The sequence below is a fragment of the Siphateles boraxobius genome, unplaced genomic scaffold (assembly GCF_051911475.1).
Source record: "Siphateles boraxobius isolate OS27281-9 unplaced genomic scaffold, OSU_SipBor_1 19, whole genome shotgun sequence".
NCBI classification, from domain to species: domain Eukaryota; kingdom Metazoa; phylum Chordata; class Actinopteri; order Cypriniformes; family Leuciscidae; genus Siphateles; species Siphateles boraxobius.
Window position 1 is genome coordinate 29,444,282 of NW_027508799.1, and position 15,719 is coordinate 29,460,000.

The 15,719-nt window shown below is 39.5% G+C and overlaps 1 protein-coding gene across 2 annotated transcripts in view; it reads right to left on the reverse strand.

The window, feature by feature from the left end:
• Positions 1–6,908: 6,908 nt before the first annotated feature.
• The window catches only part of cd9b (CD9 molecule b), a 10,599-nt gene continuing 1,788 nt past the window's right edge, over positions 6,909–15,719 (reverse strand). The window contains exons 1-8 of one of the 2 annotated variants that reach the window (XM_077234841.1): positions 15,109–15,515; positions 13,558–13,660; positions 11,312–11,409; positions 7,994–8,068; positions 7,810–7,911; positions 7,629–7,718; positions 7,442–7,525; positions 6,909–7,354 (exon numbers count right to left, since the gene is read on the reverse strand). In XM_077234841.1, coding sequence (XP_077090956.1) covers positions 7,289–7,354; positions 7,442–7,525; positions 7,629–7,718; positions 7,810–7,911; positions 7,994–8,068; positions 11,312–11,409; positions 13,558–13,660; positions 15,109–15,171 — 681 coding nt within the window. In that variant the 5' untranslated portion in view covers positions 15,172–15,515 and the 3' untranslated portion in view covers positions 6,909–7,288. Of the gene's footprint in view, positions 7,355–7,441; positions 7,526–7,628; positions 7,719–7,809; positions 7,912–7,993; positions 8,069–11,311; positions 11,410–13,557; positions 13,661–15,108; positions 15,516–15,719 lie in introns of those variants that run through there. The other variant, XM_077234840.1, reaches the window with a different exon arrangement.

Here is a 15,719-nt window from a genome sequence, read left to right on the forward strand (position 1 = left end):
ATGTTAAAAATACTGCCATGTGTTCTGTTTTTATATTTATGCATTGTACGGGGACAGTTGCAACCTGTAAGCCATGATAAAACCTCCTGTGCTAGCTAAACAATTGACCTTATTACATGCTAACCATACTAGCTTAAAGTTAACATATCACTCATTTAAACCATATAAGTTTGAGCTGAATCACAACAACAGTGACAACAGTTTAACAAAAACAATTCCCTTCAAACTGGTTTTCTGAAACTTTATTAAAAGGTGTTTTAACACAAGCTACACTCAGGATCTGTTTACACCTGAGATGTGTTTCGGTGGATCGGATTACAAGTATAGACGGGGGAGACATGTTACAGGTGTTGTGCCGAATATCGATCCCCTGCCAAATTATTACCCCCCTCGTTGAAGTCAGTCCCTGATTGCCTAATACTAACCCAACCCCGAATCACAATTTATCCTAAACCTACCAGTACTAGGGGGGTAGTAACAGTGGCGCAGATAGGATTTTTTAACTGGGGGGGACCAAGCTGTCAGCAAATGATTTAAACTAAATTCGTTATTTTGCGTAATTTGGGCTTTAACTAGTGCTCAAGTAGTTACTTTGCGTAATTTGGGCTAATGATTTGCACTAAAAAGCCATTGGGGGATTCTTATTTGAAATCATGGATAAACAACAATGAACAAAGGTAAACAAAGACCTACCTGATCACCACTAGCAATGCATGATCATACTATTATTTGACTAGTATGCCAATCACCCACCAAAACTTCATGTCTTCAGCAAAGTATGTTTTGTGGCTGCCCTCCTGCAGATCCTCACTTGCCTGACTAGGGCAGAGGTCTTCAATCCTGCTCCTGGAGGGCCACTGTCCTGCAGAGTTTAGTTCCAACCCTAATCAAACACACCTGAAACACACAGCTCATCAAGCTCTTTAGGATCGCTTGAATATACAAAGGCAGGTGTGCTGAAGCAGGTTGGAACTAAACTGTGGCCCTCCAGGAGCAGGATTGAAGACCTCTGGACTAGGGCCTGCCTTACTGTCATCAGAAATCGCCTGCAGGCCAGGAGGACAACGTTTTAAATCTTATCATTTCAGTTAACCCTCTATACCTCTATAGAATTTCACAACAATGTGAAATACAACATATTCCTGAGAATTAATGGCTAAAACTACTATTTCAAAAATGTCTAAGAATAACTCAATTTTAAATTTAAGTGTTAATTACAAGTTTGTTGCAATTTATAGATTAGAAATATCTTTCAAATGATGTATGACAAATTAAGAAATGTTTTTCATAGCCCATAATTTAAGAATCTATATCCTCCGTTGCTCCAGTCCATACAACAGAAAAAACATGATTTCCTGCTATAAGAGGATGTCAAAAGTTTATGTAGGCCTTTATTTGTTGTTTGCATAAACCTTGCACCACACAAATTTACTTATTATGATTATTTTTATAGTGGCTTACACGACAGTGAACATACCTCAGTCAATTTATACAGTACAATGGGTTAAATGATAAGATAAAACATTATTTCCTGACGACGATAAATTGTTTGATTTATCCAACCATTCTTTTTGTGTTCATTCATTATTTGTCTCTGTCCACTCACCTAAATACATTTTGCTGTGTTTACTAAGTGCAAAAGCCTTCTTGCCATTATTGTCAGACTAGCTATTCCCCTTAACAAATCTAATCTGCCACATCTGGGAAAGTCAACAGGCATAGGATACTTACATTGTTTGTTTTTGAAAAAATGAGGTGATTGTTTTTTGTCTCTTCATTGCCTTTATGTGACATTAAACAGTCGATTTTTTTCAGTTCAGAAAATCACCGACTCAGCTCAGTCATAGATTGTATATGATCACTATGGTTACCGGCCTGCCCCTACAGGCACGATTGAGGCAGCTACCAGCTCCTCATAGGACCCCGGCGACGACACTCAGGAGTCGTAGCACACACCCAGAAGAGAGTGTAAAGGCTTGTTCGACTTGAACCGGCGCTGCGCAGACCGATCGGTTGATGACATCAAAGTACCGCGAGAGCGATTCAAAAGCATAAGGAGCCGTCTGCTCTCTAATCGCTCTCGCGGTACTTTGATGTCATCAACCGATCGGTCTGTGCAGCGCCAGTTCAAGTCGAACAAGCCGTAAACGTCGGTGGCATGATGGCATCGTGTGTTTATTGACAACAGAACAGCGTGTTGTGAGAACGTGGGTACAAACAAAGTAATGGTGACCGGTGTAGATTATTATTGTGTGTCAGTCCGCGTCTGCCCCGACCCGATTCTGAAGCAGCGGCGGGCCGGGACACTACTTTGGCTAATGTACTTGGCGAAAACACTGGTTAATCCTCTGTTTTACCGATTTTTGTCGCCTTTCGTAGGGATAGTGAGGGCGGGGGACGGATCGGGTCACTATGAATCTGGGGGGGTCATGTCCCCCCCGTCCCTAGTGCCATCTGCGCCCCTGGGTAGTAATTTGGCGGGGGTCGAAATTCGGCACAACAACTGTTACACCTGGTGTTTTAATCCGTCTCTTTTTGTTCACTTTCAAACACTCCTGTCCTGTTTCTATGGGCGTGTAAATGTATGGGCTTTTTCAGATCTTTCGATCTAATGGATAAAATAAACTCAACGCAATTTACATATGAACACGAAAAGAGACAATGAAAAAACATACGGAGAGCAGCAGCTTTCTTTTCTGCTCTGATAGCCACGAGTGTGTGTTAGAAATCACACGAGTGTGTGCAGTAGTGATGGCCGGTTCGTGGACGAATCGTTCTTTTGAACCGGTTCTTTTTAGTGAACCGGTCGAACCAGTAGGCTACACTAAATCGGACTGAATCGTTCGAAACAGTTCGTTTCTTGCGTCAGTGCTGATCCACAAGTTATTAAAGTTACTCACTTTCAGACATGCCTTACAATCCCTCGGACTCGAAATAAACCAATATCCCGTAGTATATTTTACTCCAGTAACTCCAACAGTTCACTGAACTGAGACATCAGCCATGTTGGTGCTGACTGCTGAGCATGAGCACGAGTAACTGATACTGCGCGTGCGCGTACTACCGAACCGAACGCACAGGCACAGCGTTTTTCGAAATCGAATCACCAGTAGGGTACACTCACTGACTGAACCTTCTTTCTTTCGGACGCGTCCGACATACTGAGAACCGATGAGCTGGAGATACTGAGAATGCGTGTAATACATGCTACTTTATTATTTTGTTGCAAACCAAAAAGGGTTACAAAATAAAAAATATTGGAAATGTTTATGACTTAGGCTAGCCTACTTTATTATCACTGTATGAGTTTTGGAAACAACTGGTGGAGCGAAAGTATTAAATTGTTTATTTAAAAAAATCTTGTCTGTGCATTGTTTTAGTTGAAGATGCTGTTGAAGGCTAAATGAAGAGTGTTTTATGATCTCAATAAGGGATTTTGGACAAAAATAACTGAGTTGCAGTAGGCTGTTTTAACAGAAAGATGTATGGCGATTTATGAAACTCCTGTACTCCTGTAATTATAGTTAATGACACATTCACAAATTTAGTTTGTATTAAATAAACTGTTTTAATAAAACTGCCAAAGTGTTTCAAACAATATACACCATTAAAATTTAACAAAGAAGAATTGTTGAAAACTATTGCACTTGCACTGTATTTAACTCAGGCAATGCCTGTTATTATCTTGCAATATTGAACACAGATTTAATTAGGCAATCTAACATTCAGAAATATGAATGTTGTTTATAAAGCACTACAGCAAAATAATTAACATGAAATCACAACTGCTAAAACAATTTAAAGGTTTGAAACACAATTAATGTTGTGTAAAACTGTCAAATTAAACATTTAGGGTATTTGTGTTAACATTAATGCATGATATTTTAAGGAACAGCTTATTTCTTAATAAGTTCATTAAAGTACAGCGAGAGCGGTTCAAAAGCATATGGAGCTGCCAGTGCGCGCGATCAGCGCCGTTTTGCGCTTGAGCGATTCTCAAGAATAATTGTTGCAGTTTCGAATCACCAGTAGCTACACTGAACTTTTCGGACCCAACATCTGAGAACCGATGATCCCCGCGGAATGAAAGAATTTACGTCATTGCGTCACTCTAAATGACGTAATTACGTGATGACGTAAAAGAACGGGTGAATTAGTTTTTTTAACTGGTTCATTGAAACGAAGTGTCCGAAAGAACCGGTTCGCGGAAAAGAACCTGACTTCCCATCACTAGTGTGCAGCCGAAAACCCATCTGGTTAGTGAACAACCCATAATGTTCACGCATACATACAGTCGGCAACGCGTCATAGTTTGGGGGCGTGGTCGGCGTGGGGGAAAACACCGCGAACATTATGTGTATTTGAATGACAAAATGTCTTATTGCGAAGCATTGACGCCTGCCGACCGGCAACTATATATTGCTAAATTAACTGCAATAGGGTACGATTGCCCATATTTAATTAAAAACTGGGTCAATGACCCGACCAAATGGCCGGAGGTGTCGTTTCCAGACATATTTTGCTATCTTGTTGAATCTCCAGGTAAGAGACATCGCGGTAGCTACCGATAACATTAGCCTATACCAAGGGTGACCAACAGTCCTGTTTTCCCAGGACATGTCCTGTTTTCACGTCCTGTCCTGGCCGTCCTGGCTGTTTTTTATAAAGTGATGAAAATGTCCTGGTTTTCAAAAAACTGCTGGGAAAGTAGATGGGCAAACAAGGAGGATGAGGAAGAAAAACAGGATAAAGAGGAAGAAAACTAAAGATATTTGTTAGCTCGTTTTTGTAAGTTTGTGAGAGCTTTTTTTTTTCAATTTGGAGGTATTTCTTTCAGTTATTTATATATTTATTTTTCTAATACAGAAGAGACATTATTTCTTTCATTATTTCAATCATTATTTTTGAAACCTATCATAATAAAACATGTTGAGTAACCTTTGAGAAGCCTATCTGAATTTGTGTCTTGTAATATAACAATTTTCTATCCACACAGAGGAGCCATAGCCTACTTTAATGTATTGAAATAAATAAGGCATCTTTGAGTAAACTTCGAGTATCTTTTGAGTATCTATTTGCCGGGCCGAGTGTCCCGGTTTTTGGTAGGCCTAATCAAAATATGGTCACCCTACCTGTACCTGAATCATATAACTCAATAAAACCTTGTCACTTACCAATTTTATGTATGCTTCACTCCAAACTGTTAATCCTTTTGTAAATCGGTGATCAGTAGTACGAGGTTGCCGAGGCCTGTGCTGACAGTTATCCCTAACTCACAGACTGCAGTCTGTATTGAGTGTAGACCGTAGCGATTGGCCTATCAAGCGAGCCCTCAAATGATAACGCTAATGTGAATGAGACATCCCTTATGAAAAACAACTATAGAAATCTTGTAGTATTTTAGGACAAAATATTATAGTAATCCAATAGGAATACTATAGTATTTTGGGACATAGGCTACTATAGAAGTAGGCCTAGAGGTATTACTGCGTTCACACCGGACACCAATAGCGCGTCAGGCGCGAGTGATTTCAATGTTAACGGTACTGATCCACTTTTGCGACACGACTGAAGCGTGGTGTCGCACGCCTCTCCACATTTGTAAATTGATGGGCGTTCCTCAAGTTTACCGCTATGGGCGTGGTTTTGACCCAGCGGCCAGTCTAGAACAAAGGCCCCTCGAGAGACTACTTCTATTGGATAGACACGTCGCGTTTGACGGATTCATTTGCATAAAGATAGGCATCGGCCAGCTTTTTGACGCGCAGCATTTTTCTCAAATGAAGCGCCGCCTTCCCGGGATGCTTTGCGGGCGCTTTAAAGTTGCGTGACGTCACCCATAGGAATAAAGCGGAGTGCGGCGCGACTGAAGTCAAAAAGCTGGCCGATGCCCATCTTTATGCAAATGAATCCGTCAAACGCGACGCGTCTATCCAATAGAAGTAGTCTCTCGAGGGGCCTTTGTTCTAGACTGGCCGCTGGGTCAAAACCACGGCCATAGCGGTAAACTTGAGGAACGCCCATCATTTTACAAATGTGGAGAGGCGTGCGACACCACGCTTCAGTCCTGAAAAGTGGATCAGTACCGTTAGTCAATGCTAAGACGCGTAACGCGCGTAAAAAATTCCTGCGGCGCGGTAGACGCGAATACGCCTCATTCGCGCGTCAAGTTCGCGCGAATTGAGCGTCTGGCGCGTTACGCGCGAATGGTGCATTTTGTGCATTCGCGTTTGACGCGAATTCGCGTCTGCCGCCTGAGTTGAAAAATCTGAACTTTGGCGTCAATTCCCACCGCGTTAACCAATCAGGAGCCTAGCTGCCTGCTGTCACTCGGGAGGTAAAGTGACGTAAACTCCCGCTCGGAATCTTTCATTCCAAAATCACTGACAGCTATGGAGGAAAAATTAATTCTTGCTGTAAGCAGTCACCCAGAATTGTACGATTCCACTTCATATTTGTACAGAGACAGGAACAAAAAGGACCTCGCTTGGAAGAGGGTCAGTGAGGAGATTGGGCAACCTGGTAAGTTGTAAATACAAATTAATCTTTAATATTTGTCCACTTCTTTAAGATAGAAATGCTACAGTCACTGTAATTTCTTGAACAAGAACATGTGGACATCAAAACATGTAAAAAGATGGCCGTCAACGGGTTATGCCTCCGGAGTTTCATCCGATTTCGCCTCCGACTCGCGTAAATTTCCCTTCAAACTTTTGTTTTTTACGCGCGTCAATTTCGCTCTTTTCTACAGCTCAAAAGCAGGTGAAATTGTTTTTTTTCCGACTATGATATGACTTTCTATGAAAGCGGACAAGCTTTGTCCTGTATTTAGCGGCGTCCAAAACGCATCTTAATACCAGGTGTAAACAGGGCCTTACGCATAAAACCCTTAAAATAAATAACTTCAATTTAGTCAATTAGTTGTCAACTTTATTGGTCATTTACTAGGTGTTACTATACTGTCTCTCCAGACACCCATATAGGTACATAAAATAAGCCACATAAAACGTTACAAAAGAATATCAGAAGCTTGCAAGTACATTCAAAGAGGCAAATGAACGTTAGTTGAGACAAAGAAATTAAAAGCAGCCTCTAGCGCAATTCATTATTACACTCAGTGTATAAACAACATGTAACAGTTTGAGTGTTTGACTAATGCTGGGCTTTTTTAGAAGTTTATCGGAGTGATTTTGCAAATACATATACACCCCCCCCCCCCCCCCCCCCCCCCCAAACACACACTTAGATAAATAAAGAGCAGAAAACAGGCTGTTGCGGTAAGGACAGCTCATACAATGTCCCGGGTTCGTCGGATGGCGCAGCACAGCAGCATGCTGAAGATCATGCCAAAGATCTGACAAGCAAAGAGACACGGGTTAATATCTGACACCAGTGTGACTCGGCTACCTGCCCAAGAATCTCCTCAGGTGCATCTACTCACCGTGATCACCCCAATGCCAATCCCAACTCCTCCGATCACTTGAAGCCTAGATGTGAAGATCTCCTCAATAACACTTGGGCAGCTCTGGGGCAGAAACAAAAGAAGTGACTATGGTACATGGGAAAAACACAGCTTATAACTGAAAACTATAACTGAGACTAAAGATTATTTATTGAGTTTTTGGTACCGTTGTGACAAGGATTTCCAATCCCTCCTTTTTGGGACAGATGTCAGACACTCCATCAGTCGGCAGTCCTGTTGGTCCACAGCAGTTCAACTAAACAAAAGCACAGAAAAACATCATTCAGATTAAAGTTAAGCTTTTTGTCCTCCATTGGTTTGAACAAACCATAAAAATGAACACTCACTCCATAGTGAGTTACTCGCAGAGTTTCCCTCAGCGCTTCCTGTTTAGTTGTTTGGTAGTTGGCAAATGTCTGCTGGTAGATATCCTGGAAATCTTTCACGACCTGAGAAGGAAGAGAGAAAGAAAGAGGACCCACTGTGAGAAAATGAACGGGTAACAGGAGAAAGAGTATGAATGTCACCCACCTTTTCCTTATTGGACAATCCCCAGATTCCAGCGGCCACCTCTGCAGCAAATATGATAAGCAGGAACACGAAGAACTGGAAGCAGCAAGGAAAAGGGAGAGATGAGGTGAACTAGGACATCAGCAAAAAGTACTTAAAACAAAAATATTTTCATTTCTTGGCAAAGACGCTCTAACGTGCATGTGAATTTTCATTCGGTCTGTTCAAAATGATCCTGACTTCAGAATGAAAAAAAAAAAGAAAAAATATTGTATATATAAAATTTCATATTACAGTAAACAACTGAAGAATATGTAATAGGGTTGCAAGATTAATCGCAATTAACATGAAATCCTGCTTAAAACCAATTTGAATTATTGTGATTATGAAAACGGAAAGGCTGCGATTATTTTTTATGCCCATCTTGTTAGTGACATACGACTCTGTTATCAGTAGTAAATGCTGCTCCATCTGAAAGCACTGCGAGTTTGGCATTTATGCATATATGAACTTCTTGTCCAACAAAAGACAACATTTAAATAAAAAATACAATAAACAATTATTTTCAATATTCTGTTTATCCAGCTACAGCGATAGTATGATGCCTATAGAGATTTCTCTTGGAAGCAGCATTTACTACTGTGCACAGAGTGGTGCTTCACTGACAAGCTGCGCATAAAATACTTGCAGCCTTTGCCAATGTAACAATATAGTATTTTGGGTAAAATGCATGTGTGTGCTCGTATGCATGTATGCCTGCCATTGTGTCAAGAATCAGACAAATTTCCCTGTGCATAGTGAAACATGAATGTTTCCAAGAGTGGGTATATCTACAGGTTGAAGTAATGGGTGTGACGAAAGGTATGGGGCGTAAAGAAAGTTATTTATCATTGGTGGCAAAAGCTGTCTGTCAGGGTGTGGGTAGGATTAAGGGTTACTTTCTTTTGTAGCAATTCACCTTTCGGCACGCACATTAAATGCATCAAAATGCATTAAAATCAAATGCACTTTTTACCCGGTGCCCGTTGTAGCCTAAAGGGTACTTTCCACAACAACGATGTACTAAAAACATGTTTTTTGAAAAGGTTTGCGTACAGACGACAATTTAGCCAAAAAGGATCCCAGTTTACATCGATCAGCGAAAAAGACTAAAAACACTGTATTCTGCTGTCAGGCCAGTAGTTGGCGACATCACTTAGTAAAGAAACACTATGCACCTATAGACTGAACACGTAATACGCATTAGAGCCCGACCGATATGGATTTTTGGGGGCCGATACCGATATTAGGGAGTAAAAAAAGCCCGATACCGATATATCGGCCGATATTATTTATGTGTATATTATAATACAGTAGCAATATTATTTATGTGTATTATAGTACAGTATACCAGTCAAAAGTTTGGACACTTTCCTATTGATGTGTACAAACTTTTGATGGGTACTTTACACAGTAGCTATAAACAGAATAAATATATTTTATAAACACGTTTTGCAATGATCACTCAAATGTGGTAATCAAACACTTGTGTGACACAGATATGTAATGGTAGCAGGGGGAATGATAGAATGAGAATTATACAGCTGAGCTGTAACCAAACTAGTTTGCATTGCATGTTATATTATACTATATTATATTCTAAATACTGTTGCATAATCTTCACTAACGACGACTTTGTCTTTTAATTTAGTCATAACTTGTATCAATAAATATATAAAAAGTGTCACTGACAAAACCTTATTATCTTCTATTTTTACTATTAATTCCTCTAATCTCTACCAGTGGAGGAAGAACTCAGATCTTTTTACTAAAGTAAAATGAATAATATCATAATGAAAACGTTTTTAATTACATATGTACAGTACTTTTATACTATTTTAAATAATTAGTAAGCAAAATGTACTAAACGTGAAACTAGGCTACTCTTAATGCAAAATGGCCCTATATAAAGTGTTATAATTATATACATTTTTGGAATATTGCTTGATGTTGTAACGTAGCGTTATCAGGCAGAATGAGCTTTAACACTGTGTCTACACCGGACGCGGCCGTTACTGCTCGCGTCGCAACAGCTGTTTACCCGAGACAAAGCAGAATCAGTTTACTGTCGGAGATCGCTCGCGCCACGCATTTTAATCAATGTTTCATCAACCAATTGCCTTAATAAATAAGAAGAAGGCCTAAATATAGCAGACAATATAATCAGGACTTCTTAGCTGCGCGCTTGCAATAGTCACAAGCTCACACAATACGTGACAGAGGCTTGTAGCAGAGAAATCAATTCTGTGAATTACACTGCGCAAATCACAAGTAGGCTACTACCCACCGGATGAAGAAGGGTTGGCTCTCAGTCTCCACAGGCTACATAAAATATTCATTTTATTTTATTTTATTTTTCGTGTTTGCATTTATGAGGAAAAAACAATGTTACAGACGCGACAGTTCAGCACTACGGACGTGAGCGCTCTGAAAGCGGCACTAATGCTTTGAAACTTTCACATAGACATCAAACAGAAAGCACAAAACCTTTCGTTTCAAAGTGAATTTCGTTTTGTATGAATTGTATCTTAATTTTAATCAATGTTTCATCAGCCATTTGCCTGGATTTAATTTATAAGAAGTAAATTTAGCAGACGATAGATAATCTCGACACGGAGGCGCCTGGGTGAACTGGAGCTCGTCTCATAAACCGAAACTCAGCGTATAGACCTGAGAATTGAAATAAATCTATTTTGAAATGTCTACTTTTAAACAGAACAATTCAAAACGAAAGACAGACAGACTCATGTAATCGTATGAAATGTGCATTTCTCTCTGGCGCGCGCTCACTGAAGATCGCGAGTCAGCATCGTCAACTTCATCTTTGGCTGACACTGACTGAAAACACTTGTTTATTAATAAACAATTAAAATGTCTCCTTGCTATATTTGTTGTATTCATAATCATTATTTTTGCCAGTTCTTGTGACAGCTTTTAGGTGCTTTATTGGCAGCGCCACCCTTATATGAATCACCGTACCCGCATTTTTTAAAATATTCATTTATCGGCCATTATAAATGCCGATACCGATAGTTAGGAAAATGCCTAAAATCGGCCGATAATATCGGCCCGCCGATATATCGGTCGGGCTCTAATAGCCTACGCATCGCATGACAGTTTCACAAATTGGCTTTTTTGTAGTTTACATGAAGACGATAATGTTTGTTGTACATTGTTGTAAAAATATGGTATTTTTTTCATACGTTTTTTGTTTGTTTGTTGAAAACGGTGTTGCGTAAACGCACCCTAATACGAATGTAAAAAACTAAATATTTTTGTTTTGTGCTGTAGAAGACTCACGATTGCCAGCATGCATGACGATTCTTTTATTGCACCACAGCAGCCGAGGAACCCGACCACCATCATGACGGCACCTGCCACAATGAGGATATAGACCCCTGAGGACAGAAAAAGACAGAACATCTCTTATTCCCCTGTACCTTCACATTCATCTCATTTCTTTGGCTGCTCATCTGGAAAAAAACACTTGAAGTCAAAGGCATTTACTGTAAATTTTATTATTCTCAGATTCAGTTTATTACAGACACACATTTTGCTTAATGTATAGATGACAACTTTTTCCTTTAGCTGCCTTAATTGTTTATCAGAAAAAGCTATGCAAAGCAATATATGCAAAACAAAATTCCATGCAAATGTTATGTAATGTATCCATGAGGCCAATTGACACCGCACAGACAAACACCTACAAACAAGTTGGCTGTTGGATTTAGAATTTTATGAAAAACTAGAATGTACATTTCCTGAAGAAAATGTGAGTGGTGCTTGCAGTGGCAAAACTCACCACTCGGTTGCTAGGGTGTGGTACATGATTGCATACGAGCCAAAAAACATGTCTGTACGATGTTCTGGTGCTTAGATATGGCTTAATCATTTTGTTCAGGTGGTTGCTAGGGTGTTCTGGGTGGTTGCTAGGGTGTTCTGGGCTGTTGCTATGTTCACACTACCCCAAGAGACACTGACAAACGTGGATTGAACATGTTCAGTTGGGTGAAAACAAACCCTGACCAATGCTAACAGAAACCGCCACACTGATCCGTCAAAACCCAACAAACGTACGTGTTTTATGTCCTTAGTTTAGACGGAGTGAATTGGCCTATAGAAACATTAAAATACCAGTCCACTAGCTGCTCTTCTGAACAGTCTGTCAGTAGGATGTTTGGCATTCCAGGACAGCCAGCTGTCACTCAAAGTGCTTTCGAAATCTCTGGCAGATACTTGGACACTTTCCCACTGACTTTATTATGTTTTTGTATCTGTGGATCCGAACATTCTTCTTACAGCTCTTAAGGAAAATAAACCAGGCAAAACAAAAGGAGGTGGGATGGGAGCAAACAATTCAGGTTCTGTTGCCGAGGAGGAGAAAGGCATCTCTGTAAGGGATGATGGCAAGGGACAGAGAGCTGACATCGTGTGGACCAAAGCCAGCCTCCTCCAAAACAGCACTGCCATTATAACTCAACAAACTTGCCTCTTAAAAAACAAACATGCAGACAGAACCTCAACATCCTGCTCTCTATATTTAGGTTGTTTTCACCCTTCAAAAGCTGTGCAATTTATTATAAGGGGGTTGGTTTATGGTTTAAAGTTCAATTCGCTGGTTGTTGCTTTGTGGTCTTTCTCTGCAAGCCTCCAAAACTGGCGAGGAATTTAATCTTTGGGCCTTTCATAGAAACAAAGCATAGAAGAATAGATTGAGTGCTTTGAATTTTGGACGTGTTTTGTAGTCATCATGCCTTGTGCGTTGCTTTAAGACTTGGATTGTTCAGTGAATGTTGAATGACCAAGTCATGGTGATGACGTTATTATACACAACTGTTCAAAAGTTTGTAATAATTTATAAAGATTTATGTTTTTGAAAGAAGTATCTTATGCTTAACAAGGCTGCATTCATTTGATCAAAAATACAGTAAACCAGTAAAATTAAGCAGCAAATCAGTATATTAGAATGATTTCTGAAGGATCATGTGACACTGAAGATCATGCTGAAAATTCAGCTTTTCCATCACAGGAATAAATTATATTATAAAATAGAAAAAGGTTCTTTTAAATTGCAATAATATTCCATAAATGTACTGTTTTTACTGTATTTTTGATCAAATAAGCTAAAAAAAAAAAGAAGTACAAGAGACTACTTTCAAAAACATAAAAAACCCCACTTAATTACTCCAAACTGTTGATTGGTAGTGTCTGTAATACATACATATTCTGATCAACTACAGAGAAGCCAAAACAACTCGTCTCACTTCAGACTCATGAATGGCCTTTCATTCGCTTCATGTTATAATCGTAGTGTTCATGACAAACCATTCATATGACAGATGGTCTGGTTTCTGGAAATAGGTGTGGCTGGTTTCCATGACTACCATTTTACCTCATTCCCAAACATCAACTTACAAAGACAAGATCATGTGAGTAATAAAGGGAGCATGATGCAATCATGGTGTTGAGGGATAAAGGTGGATTTCTGATTCACTGAGAAGATCTTAAGAACTGAGGAATCTAGCTTGGGAATGGCCAAATCTCACCTGTGAGGAACGTAGATGGGGAACCTTCTGCGGTAAAGAGTCCTTTAGTTCTTTCATCGAAACGCAGCCAGAGGCCAACAGCTAAAACTCCTGTACCTGCGAGCTGTGGGAACAAACAAAACATTTTAATATATCCTATTAAATGTTTAATAAAAAAAAAAAAAAAACACCAAACAGTCTGCATGATGCTACCTGAAAACACAGACACTGGCAAACTGAGTAACAACATAGAATAAATAAATATAGCTCCAGGCCAAGCATGACATTATTTACAAGGGCAGAGAGTACAGGAAGTCAGTTTCCAAAACCAAGTACTTTACTCTTTTTGAGAATGACGTTCAACAGGCCTTATGGAACCACAGGCACCAACCTGATATTCTTGCTAGACTGCATTGAGAAAGAGATATGCAAAGTTATGCTGAACGAAATCTAAATTCTCTTGACCGACTCCAGAAATTCCCAGGGCACAGTAATGTGGCTTCCATGAATGAGTAACATGTACCAGATTGTAATCGTTCTTGTTCCTACATGTTCTCACAGCCAAAAGTTAATCAACAGCCCACACTTACACACTTTACAGTCAAAAATATATTTTAAAAAAAAGAAAGCACCACACCTAGTTCATATTTCATTGTTGAGCAAATGGAATAGCAAGTTAAACTTTTCATTCTCCTACAGCCTTCTAAGAATTTGCACAAACGTTGGATCAGTGTGTTTCCTTGGGTGCTTTGACCAATGGCGTAATGAATACTGAGAAACAAACCAAACAAGCTAAACCAGATCACACTAAAGAACCTCCACACACACACACACACACACACACACACACACACACACACACACACACTTCTGTTTTGGAAAATGCAGTCACAGATATGAGTTCTGAGTCAGAGTGAGTCACAGCCAGGGGTGTGGAGGCTTGTCCCTAAAAGCTTCCCAAAATGATCTTTTTCCACCAACACACAATAGGAGTTACCGATGGAAGGAAATAGTGTTTGCTAGTTTGCTCACTCACCACAAAGCTAGCTAGCTTAAGACCAGGCCCAAATACCAAGGCCACTTTAAGACAAGATAATTGCTACAGACCAAATCTTATTTTTGCTGCTATGATGTGTTATTGGTAAAGTAGCATTTTCTAGAGGTCTAACATGTGTGCAATGTTAAAGCATAGTACATTCAAGCTAAAATGTCAATCAAACATTTTCTGAAAAAATTCTAAGTCTTCAACAGGCTCAAATAAAAGTCATTAACAAATGTTTAACCAAAGATTGGTTAATGGTTGACAAAACTACATATTATAAACTAGAATGCAGCATGTTAAGAAACACGCATCCCTCAAAGAGCAAAGTTTGTCAAACACTAAGTTATATCCAATCAGGCAGGCAAACAAAGTATGACATGAAAAGTTAAACAAGCAACTAAAAAACTCTTATATCCTCACCACATCACATTCAAGCCACAGTTACATTTCTGTTACATTCATGTTCCCATTTTACTCTACAAACACATTTGAATTAGCATTTACTCATGTAATGATGAAAAAATACCTACCCAGAAGATGAAGTTGAAGATAAAGAGCAAGTATTTGATACACGGAAACCCACCTGCGGCCATGACTAAAAAGTTAGAGTTGTTTTAAGAGTAAACACCCGATACTGAGCACCTGAAACGTGCTTCTGTCCCACCTTAAAACAGGGGCGAGTGAGAAAAAGAAAATCCAGCAGGCCGCACCCTCCTACCTAGTCTTTGTCAGAGGGAAAAGAAGGAGGGGCAAAACCATTTTAGCTGAACTAAAAACTGAACTAACACAATTCAGTAGCGTATAAATGGAGTTAAAAAAAAGTATAAAAGATCTATATTGTTCTTTAGTTGCCAAAATGGCATCAACACAAGCTGATCAGGTTTTACTTTTCATGTAACTCGAGCTGTCCCTCAGGAACACTGGGAAGTCAGAACACAGATATTGTCCTTTTTCTTGACACTTTTAAGTGGAGAGATTGGCTAGAAATGGAGACAGCACATTAACCCTATAAAGCCTGCTGTATCATATTTGATGCATTTGAGGCCTCTAAAATCAAAACATTGCTGAAAAACCTGTTGCATATCTTTTAGATGCATTCTGCACCCTAAATGATCGTTTATACTTTTATAAATATCACACT